This window comes from Parasteatoda tepidariorum, chromosome 9 (assembly GCF_043381705.1).
Source record: "Parasteatoda tepidariorum isolate YZ-2023 chromosome 9, CAS_Ptep_4.0, whole genome shotgun sequence".
Classification (NCBI taxonomy): Eukaryota; Metazoa; Arthropoda; class Arachnida; order Araneae; family Theridiidae; genus Parasteatoda; species Parasteatoda tepidariorum.
Window position 1 is genome coordinate 8,397,967 of NC_092212.1, and position 20,741 is coordinate 8,418,707.

The window sequence follows — 20,741 nt, forward strand, 5'->3', positions numbered from 1 at the left end:
TATAGTAAGCAATTTTTATTTTCCAGTTTTATGTTTCGATTTTTATTCATTAAAGTAAAATGTACTTACTTTGAATATAACATATCAGTTGAAAATTCAAATTTTAAAAACTAAATTTGTGCTAAATAATGTAATTATGCAAAACCAGAAAAAGAATGACTTATTTATATATATTGCACGAATAAATATAAACTATAAACGTCTTAATGACAAAAAAATTTTTTTTAATAAATATTCATCAATAGGAAACTATTATAATCATCATCATCATAGTTGGCCAGACAGCCCAATGGGGGCCAATGCCTTCCTCCGAAGATTTCTCCATAACGACCTCCGATTTATCTTTGATTTCCAATTCTTTTCATTAATAGCAAGAAAATTAGACTCCACCGAATCAGCCCATCTCAACCGCCACCTTCCTCGCTTTCTTGTTCCAGTGATCTAAAAGGCAACACCTTTTTGATTGTATTGTCATCACTCAATACGAATCACATGGACAATCCCATTCATTTTATTTATTTTCATTTATTTAATAATATTATATATAAATCTTGTACAGTTCAGAGTTAAATATCATTCTCCTGTTATTGTTTTCCTTTACACCACCCAGTATACTCCGCAAAATCTTTCTCTCAAATACTGCGATACAATTTTCCTCCAGCTTTTTTTTTTTATATTTTTTTATAATTATTATAAATGATACTTTAAATTCATTACTTTTTTTTTTAAATTAACGTAGTAATTTAATTAACAAGAATTTGGTTAGGGAATTTCAAATTAAGAGATAACTTATTAATGATTCATTCATAAATCTCAATTTTTTTTCATTTGTTTCATTGATTTTCTGTGTTTTTTTCAATTATTATTGGTTCAAAAATGTACAACGGATATAATTAAGTTTATGATAATTAATAATTTACATAATTGTCATAAAGCTCAATCGAGTAATATTTTTGTATGCATAATTTTATTTTATTACCGGCATTAAAAAAGGTTGCAATTTTAAACCCAATCCAGAAGACAATGAAACTCTTCGATTGTGACAAACTAGTTTTTGTAAAAATATTTTGATGGAACTAACCTTCATTTGCGTTATATGGAGAGGAAAATCTCACACGGCTAGCCTGACGGCAAGGGAACTCTAACCCACGCTATGTCTACCAGTGAGGATATTTTATATTGGCACTATGGTGGATGTAAGCTATGAGAAGAACGCGTATCTATCAGTAGAGGCTGGGATTCAAACCTAGGTTACCTCAATGAGAAGGGAGAGCTCTATTCCCTGAGCTACCGAGGGTTTCTTTGCGCAATTGTAAATATTTATTGAAATAATTGTTAACAGTTATTTAAGTAATTTTAAGATGGAGATCTTTTTTTTTCTACTTCATATTTTAATTTACGAACCTAGCTTTAAACTAACTGAAGACGGAGACAAGCAAAATTTTCCGACTCCTACGAAATCTTTTTCGACTTTAATTAATTCCGATTTTCTTCTACTTCGACTACTCCAACTCCATATTCTTGATTTCCTACGGTGCATTAATTCTGCAAATTCAGGAAATTCTGAGTTTTTTTTTCACGCATTTATAAAAACAGAACCTTTTTAGAAAAAATATTTTGAGAAAAAACTTGCTGCAAACTATAAATATAATAATGTTCTAAGCATTACATTTATCAGAATTGAATTGTTTAAATGTAATTGGCATTCTCCCAAAGTGCAATAAAAAATAAATTCATACTATTGTTTCCGCTTAAAAAAAAAAAAACAATGTATCCTACATAGTTCTAAAACGATATCATATTTTTTCATATCGTCAAAAATGTTACAATCATTACTTTTTTCTTTGGTATTTAATTTTAAGTTATGATATCTAGGTTTTACTATAAATGTTTAAATAAATCTAACAATATTTACATAATTCAAATGAAATTGATTCAAAATAAATTATTTTACCAAGCTAGAATAAAATTTTATTTATTTATTATTATTTTTTTCTTATATTATGGAAAAAAATTTTAAATCTTATTTATCCCTGATATTAACGACCACTTGCGCGAACAAATACATTATTGTGTTAACACGAAAAAATAAATCCGATTTATTACCTAAAATAACTTAAAGTTGATAAAATAACTTTAAAATGTTAAGAAACTAATATTTGCTAAACATTAAATTTAGATTTCGCAAATGATAATAAAATTTGAGAAAACATTAAATAACTTATAATAAAAAATTGATAAAATAGTTAAATAACAGCTGAAATGCAGCTAAAATAATTTATAGAAATATTAACCGCTAATATTAAAAAATTGATTTTTTATCAGATAAAATTAATAAATAAAAAAAGATAAGAGTTTTTTTTTCTCTTAACATTAACAGTAGGAAATATTCTTCAAAAATGCTCTAATTTGAATACATTTTGTATATGCACAAAAACTAATCAACGCTAAAACATACTTTTTACTCGCGCCAGCACTCGAATCTTTGAGTAGAACCTGTGGAAGTGTATGTTTAGGAGTTTAAAACTTGGCGATCCAGCGCCACTCAATCGTAGAAGAAAAATTCGCCAACTATCACAACAAAAAGTTGCCAAGAGCAAGCGCGTGGCGGGTGCAAGAGTGCACGTGCTCTCGGCACGACCTCCGTCGATTGGACGCGCAAGCCTCCCGCCCACCTCGACCAATGGCAGAGCACCGAGGGCGGGACCCGGGGCCACGAACCGGCGGATTATCGCGCCGCTAATAGCCTGCTTGAACTTTAATGACCCCCCCTCCCCGTCTCCTTGGCAACCGCGTTCTGTTGGGGGTGTCATAGTTCAGGCACCCCGAACAGACGAGATCTCGCCGTTCGGCGTGTCGGTTCGTTCGACCAGAATACGGTTCAGCGGAGAAAAAGCTTCCACTTCACGTTGACTCTCAGATCGTTTGAGGAGGAAAGCGAAAGATCGTCTGGCATGACTTGGTGTCTGTTTACATGAGTGTTTGTTCTATACTCAATTGACATTTCTTAAGTGGACTTTACAATTGTCGTCGATTCAAACTATGGACAATTTTTGTCTTTTTTAGATCGTTTGACACAGAATAAAAATAACAGTTGATGCTCAGTGTAGCATTAACAACCAGCGACTTTGATTTATCCGAACAGTTTTTGAACTTTCTTTGGAAATAAACAAGGCTAGCCCTTGTGGCCAGCCTTCACCAAGGCCAAAAGCTGTTGATTCCGGAGTGGACAGCAACCCCAGGGCCGTCCCCAACGGTTCCGGGAACTCTGCAGTTGGGGCCATTTCACCCGCTGCTGGCAGGCCCTTGGCCGAGCCAGCCCCAACCAGCGGGTTCATTCGAACGTCGACCTAGTACTTCGACATCTAGCACGACCACACCACCTATGGCCCTGGCAGTGACCCCATGGAGGGACCCTACGACGACTGTGGTCGAGCCGCCGGACATTGCTCCCCAACCTCCAGGCACCCCCTCTAGTTCGGACAAGGGTCAGTCTGGTGGTCAACAGCAGCAACAGATCGAGTGTGTCGTCTGTGGGGACAAGTCAAGCGGCAAGCACTATGGTCAATTCACATGCGAAGGCTGTAAATCTTTCTTCAAGAGAAGTGTCCGGCGGAACTTGTCTTATACGTGCAGGGGCAACAGGAACTGCCCCATTGACCAACACCACCGGAATCAATGTCAGTACTGTCGTCTGAAAAAATGTCTCAAAATGGGCATGAGAAGAGAGGGTAGGTGCTCTGGTAATTTTTTTATCAATTAATCAATTAATATTCAGAAGTAGACATAGTAATTGATTTACTTTTCCATAGAATGTATGACATGATTACATCACAGTAATAGTTGATATTGTAGTTAAGAAAAATTTTAGGTTGTAATATATTATAGTTAACAATTGGCCTTGTAATGTGCCGTATTTATATATTAGGCTCAGTTTATACTGTGTTAGTAAAGTTAATTCCAAAATTGCATTTGATTTTGAAAAATGTATTTATTATAGTAAATTAATACTATATTTTACTGCTTAATTAATTAACTCATGTATCAAAACTTGTCTTATTAATTCTTGGTTATATTTTAAGTCTAAATTAATAATATAAAGAAAAAAACATACGATCCGTTGCATTAAATAAAAACTATTATTTCCGTTAATTTTATAAAATAGGGACCAATTTTGATTAATGTGTCAACTGATAAACTTTTGTTAAAAAAAAATTAAAAATGTAAACTTTTAACTTCTCAATTATGATCTGAAATATCCAAAGCTTTTGAATGATTATTTTGTTTACGACGTATTTTAAAAACTCGTTAATCTGATAATTTTCAATTGAATTTCATTGAATTGTGTGAGTAGAATCTTTTTTAATAGAATCATTATACTTATGCGAATTGATTAATTGCACTTTTCTATAGTTTTGTCTTTGACATAATTTAGTAACCCATGCATGAGCAATATTTTTAATGCTTCAATCTGTTTTAATATTATCAGAGATATTCGGCACTTGGTTTAATAAGTTTTAAAATAATAGAATCTTGATCACTACAGCAGATAAATAGTTTAAATGTGAATAAAAAGGTTATTTAATCAGTAATGTTGTTTTGGGCTGATTATAAACTGTTTTTTTCTTTTTTTATTACTTTTTCAAAATAACTTTTAGTTTATTACCATTATCTCAAAAAACCTAAATATCAAATCAATTGTTTTCTGACTGATTTTATCTCGTTCGTGTTCTACTAGACCTTCCGCCATATAACTAACTTGAGGTAGTTCACGTCACTTTTGCAGATAGTATATTCTACATGTTTAGATGAAAATGTAAAATGCTGATATTAATTTTTGATTAATCATGNATTTAATCAGTAATGTTGTTTTGGGCTGATCATAAACTGTTTTTTTTTTTTCGAAATAACTTTTTGTTTATTACCATTATCTCAAAAAAACTAAATTTGAAAGCAATTGTTTTCTGACTAATTTATCTCGTTTGTGTTCTAGACTTTCCGTCATATAACTAACTTGAGGTAGTTCACGTCACTTTTGCAGATAGTATATTCTACATGTTAAGATGAAAATTTAAAATGCTGATAATAATTTTTGATTCATCTTGTTGGTATTTTGACATGCCTTTTTACTTTACAAGCAATGTTTCCGTTTTTTGAATTTTTAGTTTTCCAAGTAAAATTAATAGTCAGTTAATTAATGGTAATGGATTAACTAGTGAATATTGATTTTCTTTTTTCTTTTTTTTAATCGTTGTGCACTTTTTTCTTCACGCTGAGCATTAAATATACTTCTGCTTCAAGTTCTTCTTAAACCATATATATTGAAAAAAAAATAATTTGATAGATCAGCAAAATCGAACTTCGATGTATTATATTATTAATTAGTTAATTCAACTGTCTGGCTCAAATATCTGAAAATCTCAACAGTTCAACCATGTATGTGATTCTACGAGGTAAATACCATCTTTGCATACCCAAACATTTTCTAAAGTGTATTAATGAAAACACATGAATGTAACTACACATTAAAAAACCTTATGACCATGTTAATCGAAGAACCATAGAAACTACTAAAAGGAAATATGAATAGCAAGTAGGAATGAATTTTAAACTAACTAAACACAAAAAAATAGTCACCTGCAGTGGCATTTTCGAATTTTTTCAAAGATTTAAAGCTAGGTTAGAATATCACTCTTTCTCTTGCTTCCGAATTTGAATTTGAATTTTTATAATTAATGTGCTATTTTTAATGTTTTATTTTCAATATGCATCCTTTGCGGTGTTTTCCTTATAAATTAAAAAAAGGGTTGGTGAAATGAATTAAAAAGAATAAGCTGACTTTGACAAATTTTTATTTATAATCAAAATTTAAGGGAGTGCTTAGTGGTATATTTGAAAACCGTTTCTAATTTTTACCGGTAACGGATCTCTAAAAGGGACTGCGATTAAAAAATAAAGTTCATTAGCAATTTGTAAAATATTAACCAAGAAAAACTACTTATCATTTTGAAAACATTTATTGTGAGATAATAATTTAACTTTATCATCGTTTTGTCAATGATAGTCTTATTATTGGGTTTTGTGTCAGACAGTTGAATTAACAGGTCTGTAGTTTCATCTATTCTAGCTTTGAATTCCGTTTTGGTGTAGGTAGAAACTGGAGATGAATCAAATAAGCTGAATTACAGTTTTCGTTGAAATGAAAGCGAAAAAAACTGTTGAGTGTGCAAATCACAGGAAAACATTTCTTAATTGTTGAATTCGGTTATTTTCTTCGAATTCTAAAGTTAAATGGGAAATACCTGGGTAATTATTATATTTTTTTTTTTTAAAAAAGCACTTTTTTTTAAAGCTAGCATTTCACTTGTATAATTTCATCAAAATAACGAGAATACAAATAAATAATGATTAAACTTAAATATAATGACAGGTTTCAAAAATCAATTCTTGTTTTAAAAGAAAGAAATCTCTTCTACGGAACTCTGATGTGCCATAGACACTTTGCGTAGAGACTTACGTGCATGAGCTTCATACAGAATGCGAAACAAACAATGAATTAAAATTTACCCAAGGTTTTCTTCGAAATGTATTCTTATCTTTCAAACAATTGAAACTTTTTTTATAATTCGATAAATGAATCCTAAACAATTTCTAATGTGCATAATTATGAAAAGTCTCTCTTTATGGACTTATTCAATTGATTTTTATTCTTTCTTAAAACATTTGCGATTGTGTGGCAGCTTCTGTTCGAAATATAATGAGGAAAAATAAATAAATAAAAAAACATGAAATAAAAATTCGCAGTTATATTACTTTTTTTTATATACAAGTTTGCTTTAAAGTCCTATGCTGAATATATTTTCTGCAAAGCGTAGTACTTTTTACACAGATTTTTAGTAAAATTTTATATTAACACGGATGATTTAAATTGTTTGTGTGATCACCTAATTTGATGTGTTATTTTAAGAAAAAAATTATTTTTATCATTTGTCAATTTACCTTCACTCATAGGCTTTTAAAAAATATTTAATAAATAAGGAATAACCTCTTTTTCTTCATGTAACTAAACTTTCTTGTAATTTAATGGCTTATTTGGCTACAACTTATCTTTAATATTTTAAATGAGATCGTTATATTATATAGATACTTTTATTTTATCATTATTTTTAAAAGGAAAAAATTTCTAGCGAAAAGATTTACATTCTCTAATAAGTTTTGAAGGGGAAAAATATTTTTTACATTGAAATTGTCTTCCAAATTAATAAGAAAGTTGTAGTAAATAATTCACTGCAAATAACGTGTAGTAGTAGTGCACAAAATACTTATATTAATTACCAACAGTTAAAATAACCAAGCATAAATCACCACCAAATTGTTATGAAAGTATTTTGCTCGTATCAATTTTGCTCATGCATTAGTTTTTTGGTTTAATCAATTTATTTGAAATAAATTCATTCAAACGACGTTGATAATTTAAATTATACATATAAAAAGTCAAATAATAAACTGGTAGTATTGCTTAAGCTGGGAACTGTTTTTAAAAAAATTTTTTTTTTTTTTTTTTTTTTTTTTTTTAAATTTAAAATATTGAACACCCACAAAGCTTTTAAATAAATCGACATTAAAAAGCTTTTAAACCTAAGCTATAATAATTGGACGTAAAAGTATGTAGTTTTAATAATTGTTTTTAAAATTATAAAAAAATTTTTATTCCTTAAATTATTAAAAACATGACAATATGTTTCTGATCCGGCAATAAAATGTAAACGCAAAATTTCTCTAATTTTCATGAATTATAAATAAAATTTAAAGTAAATAAAACGCTTTTTCTTTCCTAATTAATAGATCTCGTGACAATGCCGCATAAGTGATATTTCTAAACAGAAAGTACCGATTCGAACTCGACGGAATGTTTTAAATCAAAAGTTAATAATGGGGGGAATATGGGGCATAAATTATAGGTCAAGTCGTTGCTTTTTAAAGATTTTTCTTCTCTGTGAAAAAGTTCGTTTGCCTCTGTCCGGTTAATTATTTAGTTCCTTATTCAGAAAACGGTAAAGCTTGTTTATTCGATCGATGAGGAAGTATTCTTCTTTCCGAAGGATGGTTTTAGAATCTTTAATCGTCGGGTTCAATAAATGCCTGGTTTCGAAAATTATCTTAATTGAGAGAATGCAGTTAGGCGACTATTTTATTCTTTAGTCATTATTTTATCAAATTATATACCAACTGAAGATTGAATATTTTTCTTTTCCTTTAGCTTAACACATCGTGGATCGCATAAGAAATGTTAAAATTTTAGAATTTATTCCAAAATATTTATTAAATTATAGTTCAATAAAGATAAATATTTTATATAAGTTTAGTGTATCTTCGTAGAAGTGTACCAGCGACTCTCAATTTTTTTCGAGCTCCTAATTGATCAGCATTCTTTCTACGGCACCCTGACTTAATAACAGTATTATAGATGAATAATAAAGTATAATCAATGGAGTTTATAAAGACAATTGTTAAAGTATTAACCTATAAAAAACTGCTTTATTTTGAAAATACTTAAGAAGACCGGATTTTCTTAAATCGTCATTAATAATCTTTAATTAAGTTTCATATCAGACAGTTATATTCACAGTCCTGGAGTTGAATCTAGTTTTGCCTTGAGTTTATTTTTGGTGAATAAACATAAGCTGAAAATGAATGAAATAAGCCGAATTATGGTTAAAACTAAGAAGAACTGCTAACGTTGAAAATGGTTATTTGGGTAACATATTTCCTTATTAACAATTTAGTTTTTGGTTTAAAAAGCGTGATGTTAAGTACTAATACAATATTATATAAATAGATGTCCTTTACATAATTTATTCCATACATAGTTATTTGAAAAATGATGTACATTTTTTTCTCCTAAAAATGTGCTATTTCTTTTTTGTTAGCATTTTGCTTTAAGTAATACAGTAAAGACAGAAGAAAAAAAATTAAGTAACTAATGGGTCATTGATAGGATCAAAATATAATTGTAGGTTTCAAATATGCAAAATAAAAAAAAACTGTTTAAGAAAATTTTAACTCTTGAAGCCCGTTCAGGGAACCCTGTGGTTCCGCGGACCACTTTTTGGGATCCGCTAATATATACCTTTATGCATACCCTACAACTATTACAGAATTTCCGTAGTTTCAGAGAAAGGTTTTCCTAGTGCTAGCAAAAGTACTCAAATGTTGAGGGCTATGCTTGTATGTTATGTAACTTTTTTTTCTAAAAAATTAGTATGTTACAAAGTGGTTTTTCGTTTATATTTTTATCTATTATTATATTGGTTGCAAATTAAATTATATTCGTTATTCTATCTATAATTGAATTCGTTATATTCGCTCAAACAAAATATTCGTTTCTATTTTCCTTAGCAGAGTTTAGCCCCATATAAAATGATTTAATACTATATTAAATGATTTTAGCCCCATATAAGTAATTTAATACTACATACACTACATATAAATAATTTAAATGACTAAATATAACTTCAAATAGTATAAGTATTAAAATTGAGGCAAAAGTATAATAAAAACTAATGTAATAAATGTTTGAGGTATGTTTAATTCCTGTGTACAATTCTAAAGACAATTGTCAAAACGCTTACATTATATAGAAAGTCTGATATAGCTGTTTTCGTCAATGTTATATGATATGCTGGCATTTTGTTGAATATCAAGTCTTTGAAAATCTTAGCCTTTTAATCAAATTATTATACATGAGATTAATCATCCATTTCGCCCGGTCATTGTATAGAAAGCTTTTAGTTTTTCGTTAGTTATTCGATAGAATGCCTTAGAGATGCTAACAACATTAATAATTTTATACATTGTCGTCTTAGCGAATTCTATATAATGACTACAATTTTACAAATGGTAATTAATAATGAAAAACTAAAGGCATTCTAAGAAAGCGACTGAGCAAAGTGCGTCATAATTTTTTACAATGACTCCTCATTCTATAGAATGACTGATGAAAAACTATTAGCATTCTATACAATTGACTAGGTATTCATTGACAATTGACTGTACGAACATTGACGGTAATGAAGATTTCATACATTGATGACATGCTTGTGAAGATTTCATTTTTATCGTGATAGGAAGTGAATACACGAGAAAACTCGTTGAGTGCGAAGTACTTTTCTTATTTTTATAAATAGGTAAGGGGAAACTATGAATCCCGATTAATACGATCTGCTTACTTTGTCGATGTAAATATGTTTTACGTTTTTAAAAAATTTGGCACAAAATGAAACAAAAATCTAAAACCTTAAAAGGTTTTTTTGAAGAAAAAAAAAATCTCTATTATTTTGAAAATTCTTTTGTAGAAAGTACTAGATTTTATCTTTAAAGAAGATTTTATCTTTGAAGATTGCTAGCTGTATGAGAAAATAAAAAAATTTAAAGGAAAACCTTGAAAATATTCGTGAAAGAAAGGAGGCATGAAAAGTTTATGAATATTATTATAACTTAATTAATCAATTTTGTTAAAGATGATGCCCATTTTAATTAAAACGGTTTCATTATATGAATGACCTCCTTACTTAATCGTTTTTTCAGCGTGCTTTTAAAAGCTCTTAGATATGTTTTACGCTTTAATTAATGTTTTATAAACAACGCTCAGCTAAAAATAAATCATTTCATTGCCAGGCTACTTTTGCAATTGATTTGAATGCAAACTTATAACATAAATCTATGCCAATTTTTCTTAAGTCAACTATATAAAAAGAAAAAAATTATTTTGATCTAATGATCTGATCTTCACATCTAGGACTCAATCATAATGGCTCGAGGGTGTGAGTTAGAGGAAATGTGCTGCTAAATAATGACTTGCAGTTACTGATTATTACTTTATTAATTAATAACATTTTTGCTTCACTTTAAATAACGTAATTTTACATGATAAAATACAAATTTGAGTGAAGTCGATGTAATAGTACACGAGAAATCTAATTTTTTTTTTTTAAAAAAAAGTCGTGTGCACAGAATTCAATTTCTTCGATATTTCGTCTTTGATTTATTGTGTTTTGTCATGTAAAATTACATTCTTTAAAATGACGTACAAAATTCTATACTTAACAATCGAAAATCTTTTCAATTAGTAATAAATAAAAATGTTTACCAAAAGTTACTGTTTGCATGGAATTTTCTTTGGACAAACTAATTTTATAATAATGTGCAAAGAATTTTAATTCGTTTTGAAAGTTCTCGAGATATTGCTAAATTCTCATGAAGCAAAATTAACATCTAGAGATCCAATCTTTGGACTGCTCTCTTAGCCAAACTATTGTGACCATATTTCTCGGATTGCGGCTATCCCCTATATTTAAGGGATCAAATATTCTAATTCAGCGGGGAGAAAAGGTATGTTCATTTAGATAAAGTACGTTTTTGTGTCTGATTTCGTATCTTAAAATACCGCCAGTTCTAATTAATTAGCGTATTTGTGGTCATATTTGAGCGGGGGGAAAAGTTTGCAAATCTTGATTGGAAAAACCCTCTAGGTCCCTTAATGAAAAAATATGTGTCTATGCACCTCTGTTCCCCTACCATTTCTTGGTTATTAGGCGATGATAGAATTGGGAGCAAATGTGGGTATGAATAATTTATGTCGCCAAAAGACAGCCTTGGCGTGAAGGGGAGATAAAAGGGTGACAATATGAGTGAACAAAGCACTTTTTAGACCACCAATAGGAAATCAATATTTTAATCTATTTCGAGCCCTATAACTTCATCTAGTGCCCCTACACACTCGAGTATTGATTACTAATGCATTAAATATTAGAGACGATATGCGTTGTCTTCAACGGAATCATGAAACAAAAAATTTAAATCGTATTTAAATTAAAATTTGGTTTTTCTTGCTGTACCCAGGGCTGTTTGTCTCCGTGAAAAGAGAAAAAACCGGTAGTAAAAACCATTAAACTATTTCACACCTATCTCGATTTTGAAAGAAGAAAACGACCTTTGCTACAGCGACATAGCGATATATATATATTTTTTGGGGGTGGGGACAAAATGCAAAATTACCCTACTCAAACTAGCTTGAAACCAAACAGATGCTAAGTTTAAAAATAAAAAAAAACCTCTGAGATAATAAATTTTTTCATATATTTAATTAGTATTTTTTTATAATTCATTTTTAACGTGTATTACTATTGATAGTAAAAAATATCCGGTTTGAAAGTCCAGAGTTCCCACCATGTAATCACATTTCTGCGTAAAAATAATACATCAATTAATAAACAGTAAACGATGTAAAAATAATTTATATTTTTTTTCTCCAAAAATATACTATGTATTCTAAATAAATCAAAATGTGATTTGAAGATCAGGGGGGAAAGAAATGCTATTTTGTTTTAGTTTATGGGGACAAAATTCCAATCCCATCTCCAAAATTATCAAAATCACCACAATTTTTTTTATTTTCTTATGTTTATTGTTTGTCATTCGCTACATTTACAAAAAGCTTTTATTTTAGGGAAGATTTTTCGCATGGGAAGTGGACCAAAGCAGAGAATTTTACATGATTATTTATGTAAGATTTGTCAAGCTTTGTTTAAATTAAATTTAAAAATACTTTAAACTATTGAATATTCACAACTTTGTTTAAAATAGAAAAATTATAAATTTCAGAACTTAAACTTCAGAACATTAAATTTTCACTGCAAAGCTATTATTATCATTGTTATTATGAGTAAAATTATTATTATTGTAGGACCTACATAAGTCTAATCAAAACATAATATAGAGCACTTTGTTTGTAAATATGAAATTTTCACCTCCAATTCTTCTGAACTTGTTAGTTTCAGCTTTTCGTTCAGGAAATAATTTTCATTCGGATATTTGTATGACAGCTCATACACCTGATATTTTAATTCCTTGTTACCAACGCAGTAAATAAATAAGGACTTTCTTTGTCCGTGTGCTGGGAAAAGATATATCTAGATTATAAAATATTGTAGAGATATTTATTCACATTGTCTAGTATTATTATGCGTAGCTACTTGTTTTTAAGCGCTCGCGCTAACCAAACAACTGAATTTCAAGCATTTTTAAACAAATATTAACTATTTTATGCCGATTGAAGCAAGAGAAGATATCAATACGGAGTTGTAAAGTTTTGTGTACTTTTAAATGATGATAGTTTTGATAATAGTTATATATAGTTTTGACTAAATGTTGATAGTCAACTTTCCCGCAATATCAAAAAATTTAAGACAATAAACTCTTCTTGATCATCTTATTTTATATTTTGCTGATGCAACAAAAAGATTTTTACATCTAAACCATTAAAAAGCTTTAATTTTAGTTAGTGAATATCGATAACTAAGTTTAAATTGGTGAATATCGATTAATATAACATACACTCCATTACTTGAAGCGTAAAAAAAAAAATTTTTTTTCCGTAGTTGTAAACTAAAGCAAAAGTACTTCTTTTTAAAAAAATAACATAGAATTTTTATAAAACCTTTATTTCAACTTAACATTGGCTATTTTTCTGTATGACCTTTAATATTAATTATAGGTAGTGGTTGGACAAATATTTTTTTGACATCTTTATTTAAATATTAAGACATTATTACTGGAAAGAAAAGAAGAGGTTTGATAAAATTTTTCGAATCAAACTTTTCAAAGTGAAAGTGATCAAACTTTTCAAAGTGATTTCGAATTAGATTGCAAGAATTTCGTGATTTTTGATTAAAAATTATAATTTTACATTGTTTTGATTTCCTAAATAAATTCCTTTTACACACTCGATTTTGTTTATTTTACACAATTTTCATTCATCGTTTTAATTCCTGCCGATTGCTAAATTTCGCCTAATTGTTTTACATATTTGTGCAAGATTAGATATCCAAAAGGGGGGGGTGAGCAACACATTCTGGAATGTCTCACGATCAGAATTGCATTTAAAATCCTCCTCGAGGTTTGTCTGCCACGGTTTTCACCGACGATAATAATAATGCCTTAAACCAGGACAATGTTGTAAACCATCCTCGCTGCCGCAACCGATTAAATCGCGGGGTCTTTTGTATGAACCGGTGGTTGCGGTCACGGATATCAGAGCTGTTAATTACACAGCATTAAGTGGGGTATAAGTCGTGTCTAGCCTCCACACAAATTAGTTTTCTATGTGAAAAGCCTTTTAAGTATAAGTTAGATAGATGCTCAAAAACATTGTTATTAACATCATTGTTATTATTGTTTTCAGGAAAAGATAGTTTTTTTGTTGAATTTTAATTGTTTACTCGAGAATATACGTGGTTTGGTTGTTTGGCGAAATTTAGTAATATTTTATTAAGAAACTGTTTGAGATCTTTGCTTTAGACGCGTTAATTGCTCATGCTACTCTATTTAGTCATGATTAAGAAATTTTAAAATTATAAAAATTCTTAATTTCATAAAATTAATTTTAATTTAGCCTATTGAGGACTACTAAAGTTAGCTCCAGCATTTCAGATTTATAAGATTTTTTTTTTTTTTTTTTGCTGGCTTCTTATTTCTTTAAGGAATCATTAGATAGAATATATTAGATAGATGCCCAGCAACATTGTTATTACTATTATTATTATTGTTTTGAGAAAATGGTAGTTTTAATTGTTACATTTTAATTGCTTACTCAAGAATATTCGTGGGATATTTGTCTGGCATATTCAGTAATATTTTATTGAGATACTGATTAAGATCCTAGCTTAATATTTGAAGCGTCTTACATGCATTAATTGCGCTTTCTACTCTATTTAGTCATGGTTTAAGAACTTACAAATTATAAAAAATCTCACTTTCATTATTTTTTTAAAAAAATATTTAAACCATTGAAGCTAAAGTTTTTCTTCAACATTTGAGATTTTTACAAAAAAAAGTTTTTTTCATTGCTTTACGGAATAATTAAGTTATCATCAATTGACATAAAAACTGAATTCCTTGCGACTTCAAAACGAATTAATTTTCGGTGGCTCTTTAATATTATGATATATTGTTTCAATTTCTAATTTCAAATTTTTTTATAAACGTACCCTTCATTATATGAGGTTTGCGCAAATTATCTTTTCCAGTGAAAGTGAACATGTCTTTATTTAGTACTCTGATTTTGAATTTTAATTCATTCAATCTTGCAATGAAAAAAATTATTTTATTTAGTAATATTTAGTATTAAGTGATTATTTGTATGTATTCTATTAATGATTCTAAAATGCTACCATTTTTATAGATTTATTTTACCATTGTATTATTCAAAATATTATTTTGTTATTTTTATGATATAATTTTTAATGGATTATGATTTTTAATATCTTTCTTACGTAGATATTTCAAAATTTTTGGTATTTAAAATCTTAGTAGAAATGAAATCAAGGAGTATTTTAGAAAAATATGTGTTTAGAAAAATCTTTAACGCTTTCCTCACAAAAATATTTATTATAAAAACGAATCCTTTTTAAAAATATTTTATATTAAATGCGGATTGTACTTTTCATTTTAAATTTAACGTTCGTAATTCATAATTTTATAGACATAGTTTTTGTGTTTTTTTCAAAAACAAATTATTTACAAGTTTCTTATATTCACAAAAACAAAATCCTGGTAGGAATAGCCTGCTGTAATTTTTGATTCAGAAAAATATGAACAGAATTTTCACAAATTTTAAAAACAGGACTCTATTTTCACAAATTCACAGAATTACGAGTAAATAGCTCTTAATTTCCAAAAGCGGGACCATCTTATCACAATTTCACAAATTTGCGGGTAGATTTTATTCGAAAATAGGACCCTATTTTCACAGATTCACAAAAATACATATAGATTCTTCACAAATTCGCAAAATAAGCACACTATTTTCACAAATTCACAAAATTACGAAAAGATTTTTTACAAATTCAAGAGAATCGGACCTTTTGGCAAAATGTGTGGAGTAACCCCTGTAGTTTGATTACTAATAACAGTTTTAATAAAGATTGTTACTGATGCAGCAATTCTTATTTTTGCATACGTTTATTAAATCTGTAGACTAACTAACACTATTTATTTATGCATGATTATATGTGATTTTTTTTATTATAATAGTGTATAGGGATACACTAGATTATGCCCCTTAGATTATGTTTACTTGTAAAATTTAAGATTCCTATAAATAAAAACAGACCAGAAATTTTTTTTAAGAAACTCAGAATGTTAGCGGTGGTGCTGAAAAATTGTCAATTACAATAATTTAGAACGGTGTAAAATCAAATAGCTCTGGATTAATATCTTCCGTCACCTTAATTGGTCAAATATTGTGAGCATTTTACTATAAATGCCTATAGTTACAAAAATTAAACGTTTTGTCAATTGAAAAAAATTTGCATGAAGACAAATTTTCTTGTTGAAAAAGCGAAATACGCTGCCACATGCCGATCAACAATGTGAATTGTTTTTTGAATTTTAAACATTTTTAGTCGAATTTTCACAACTATTGAGTCGACAGGGGATATTAAATTAATTGCATACTTCGTAACAATGCTTGTTGACACTTTTTCTAGACTACAGTTGAAACATTTAAGTTACTACCTTCTCGGGTCCGCTTTAATATAAATATATAGCAAAAATATAATACATATTTAAGGTTTTTGGTCATCACTTAAATTTAAAAATATGTCGCATAAACTATGTAACTGAAACTGAAATTCCTTTTTGTCAATGCAAAACCACTTATCGCTCTGTTCCGTCCTTTTACACAAGCGTACAGAACACTTGTCAATGTTTTGTCCGTACCGAGATATTCGCATTCTTCTTTTCCTTTTATCGGTAGTACTTCAAAAAAACAGACTTCTTAACTGCCTGCATCTCCATTTCCCCATACAGACCCCGAAACTCTCGACAGAATAAAAATCATACTCCCGAACGTTAGAAGTGGGGAGGATACAATCCCTCCTTCGCTCTTTTCTTGTTCCAAAAGAATCGCGCATCAATTCCAACGCATCCTCTCTCTCCTCCAGAGAAAAAGCTCCAGAGCCTCTCGATTCCGCAGTTACCCCTCTTTTCTTTAAAGCTCAGCGGAGAACGCTTCTTTTCCCCTCTTTCCTCCGAGAAAGATTCTTTTGCGATCATCATCATCATCATCGTCTGATCGATTTTTCATCGTTTTCATTATCGCCGTTCATTAATCGATTATCATCTGCCGGTGCTATGATGCGATATCGTCTGCTCGCTCGAACGGTTTGCGGTTCTAGTGGAACGTTTTACCCTCTTATAGAACGGCACTCGCCGTTTGGTGAAAATCATACGTAAATGATGCAAACGATTGTAATTTCAGCTGAGTTCTTTTGGTGACATTTAAATAATTTAAGCCAACTTTAAGGACTAATTTTATTATGGTGCTTTTTTAAATCCCCCATACTATTGTTACTTAATTTGAACTTATCAATTACGCGTTTTACTATTACTCATACACAATCACCGTGCCAAAATTATTTAACAATTAAGATAGTATCTTGAATTAAAAATTTCTTGAAAGTAAAAGAAGAAGAAAAAATTGGTAAAAAAACTTAATTCTAATTCATCTCCTCGCAAAATGTTTTAGAAACGTTTAGAGAAAGTAGTTTTTTTTAGTTAATTATTCCTTATATATAAAATAGTTTCCGGGTTATTAACCATCAAGTTCTTCTCTTACCACAAAAGAACCATAAATTAAGTTAAACTTTTCGATCATAATATTTCAGATGTTATGTACACATACCTTACGTGAAATTCTCTGCCAAGCATTTGATTTTAATATTTCTACTCGCTTATGATAACAGTAAATGTTCTCATTAGTTGTCGTATTATATTTGACTTGTGCACAGTGTGGAAAATGAAATTTGAAATTAATTGCTAGGAACTTTTATATTTTCTCATAAGAATTGTTTTTAAATGATTGCTAGCGCTTCTACAATAAAAGTTTAAGAAGCGTTCTTGCTGTATATTTTATAGACGTTTATTTACCCATGCTTAAAAACTTTATAAAAATGTGAACTTTTACATTTGAATGCAGTCTTTGCCTTATTATTGCAATTTATGCCAGGCCAATGGCCGGCTAACTACAAGGTGTCTTCTTTGTCCTCTAGCTGTTCAACGGGGGCGGGTACCCCCGAGTCAGCATGGCCTACCTGGACAGATCCCACTGACCAACGGTGACCTCAACGGTGCTCACTCTTATCTCTCAAGTTTCATCTCATTATTGTTGAGGGCTGAACCTTATCCACCATCCAGGTACGCCCAGTGTATGCAACCGAACAATATTATGGGCATTGACAATATCTGCGAACTTGCTGCAAGGTTGCTCTTCAGTGCTGTTGAGTGGGCACGGAATATACCATTCTTCCCTGACCTTCAAGTGGCTGACCAGGTGGCGCTCTTGAGGCTTGTTTGGAGCGAACTATTTGTGCTGAATGCCTCACAGTGCTCTATGCCCTTGCATGTGGCCCCCTTGCTTGCAGCGGCTGGACTGCCTGCTTCTCCTATGGCTGCAGACAGGGTGGTGGCCTTTATGGACCACATAAGAATCTTCCAAGAGCAAGTTGAGAAACTGAAAGCCTTGCACGTAGATGCAGCAGAGTACAGTTGTCTCAAGGCCATCGTCCTTTTCACCACCGGTAAGTACTTTACTATACATTTTTAACTAATATTTCGGACCTGTTAATTTGACCAACAGTTTAATCTTATTCTCTGTCTAAGCAAAGCCATTGGTAAAAATATGAATTTAGCCTTTTTGAAGTTGTCAACTTTTGCAAGTTTCTTTGAGTTGGTCAACTTAGCAGATTTCGATAGATTTAGATAAAAAAAAGATTGCTACTACTATCTGTATCTAATCCTATTATGGCTTTTGCTATTTTACACAGTTTTCAATAGATGGTATGCGTCATCACTAACTAGATAACCTAGGGATGTTATCGTGTAGTGCCCTAATTGAAAACTAAGACAATTCTATATTGAAGCACATGGTCCAATGAGTTAATTGCTTTTCGGCTATTGTGTGATTTAAATGCTTTCTATTCGACGATAAAATTAAGCTGGGGTACACTAGTTTAAGATTAAAGCAGGAAGCCCTTTCATATTCTTTTCATAACATAGTTCACTTTTAAATCTTGAAGTTCCTTAAAAGGTTTTGTGGTAAAGTTTTAACAAAAATCTTATTTGTTTTCATACAATAAGTTGTACATGACAAGTTGACGATGTGATTTGCACACAATAAGATCAAATTGAATACTTTCGATCTTTAGAATGGTTCACTTTGGAGCTTTTGAATGGAGCAATTGCTTTAAGTGGTTTGTTTGTTCATTGAATGCAATAAAATAAATTGTATAAATCTGTACGGAATTTAAATATTTTTATTTATTATATTCAAATATTAGGCCATTTGCTAACTCTCTTTAAACTCTCTAACGCTCCCGTAATATATTCGATAGCATATATTTAAAATACATCATCATCGTATTTGGCACTACAGCGGAGGCTATAGCCTACCTTCCTTTCTGTTGAGAACTCTTTCATGTCATGTTAGACAGGTTTATCAGTTTTTCACATAATTCGCTTTAGATATTGATTCAACATAATTTAGCCATTTCAGTTTTTCCATTTAGCCATTTCAGTTATTCTTTTTCTTTTTTCTTTTCACTTTTAAGGACTCTTCATCATAGCAAAGATCTTGATTATGAGATTTTTGCATTAGTTTTAGCAGTATGAGAAGCCCAGTTCATTCTTAGACTTTAATTCATATATATTCGCTTAATTCATCTGAAAAACCAGCGCTTTTTCAAAAAAAAGCGATATATTTAACGCAGCTACCTTCATCATATAGAATTTCGTTTGATGATTTAAGTACATTCGTTTATGCGTTGGATTTTTGAGTGGCTCTTTAATCTTAAAGCAGCACTTGACCTTTTGTGCGCCTTTTCGATCTTTTTTTTTTCTTCTCCTATGTGGTCGACTAGAAGTGGGTTAAAGAAACAAAGCCAAGGTGTTCTAGTTGAAATCATCTCTTTATTATGAGAAATTGAGCTATTATTTTAATAATGATCTTAACTGAGAATTAATGATGTTTGTCGACTACTGATGACAATTTGAAGCTAAGTATAGCTAGTCAGTGATGTCGCTAGAATCTAGAAATTACGGATCCTTGGAACGCAGGACTTCCATATTTCTGGGTCCCATTTTACTAAAAGTGGATTCCTATATGAACTATAAATATTACGGTGGTAATGACATTATCCATCTAATAATATGCACAATTTCACATTCAAATTATTCTAAACTGTAAATTCTGCAGGGGTAAGGAAATTATCCCTCTATTAATATGCACAATTGCACATTCGAAATTTTTTTTATCTGTTGACAGAGGAAGTAAAGCAGGAAGACTTATATTTGAATAATCAATACCTAGACTTACATTTGAATAGGACTAATCAAACTCCTTCATTAAGGAAAAGCTATGATATAATTTGATACTTATAATTATTGTAATTTTATCCTTCAGCTTTTCATTAAGAAGAAAATTTTTATCTTGCGCATTTAAAATTTGGTTACGATTTTGCCAACATAAATCTGCTATAGCGTTATTTTTTTGCTCAACTGCAGAATTTTGATGGCCCCGGGAACTCGCCATGACTTAGATTTCGCGTCCTACCTCTGTATTTTGGTGTATTTGGCGCATTATAGCGCGTTAACCTAGTATTGAATTTGCATAGTGTCCTACACCA

The 20,741-nt window shown here is 30.1% G+C and overlaps 1 protein-coding gene and 1 long non-coding RNA gene across 3 annotated transcripts in view; one reads left to right on the plus strand and one right to left on the minus strand.

The window, feature by feature from the left end:
- Positions 1-203: 203 nt before the first annotated feature.
- On the minus strand, positions 204-2,587 carry LOC139426506 (uncharacterized). The gene is made up of 2 exons (XR_011637820.1): positions 2,459-2,587; positions 204-441 (listed from the first exon to the last, which is right to left on the minus strand). It is a non-coding gene; the product is annotated as an uncharacterized lncRNA (long non-coding RNA).
- Positions 2,582-20,741, plus strand: part of LOC107449746 (nuclear receptor subfamily 2 group F member 1-A) — an 81,712-nt gene continuing 63,552 nt past the window's right edge. Inside the window, exons 1-2 of one of the 2 annotated variants that reach the window (XM_016065381.3) lie at positions 2,582-3,731; positions 18,111-18,638. In XM_016065381.3, coding sequence (XP_015920867.1) covers positions 3,386-3,731; positions 18,111-18,638 — 874 coding nt within the window. In that variant the 5' untranslated portion in view covers positions 2,582-3,385. Of the gene's footprint in view, positions 3,744-18,110; positions 18,639-20,741 lie in introns of both variants that reach the window. The other variant, XM_071185695.1, reaches the window with a different exon arrangement.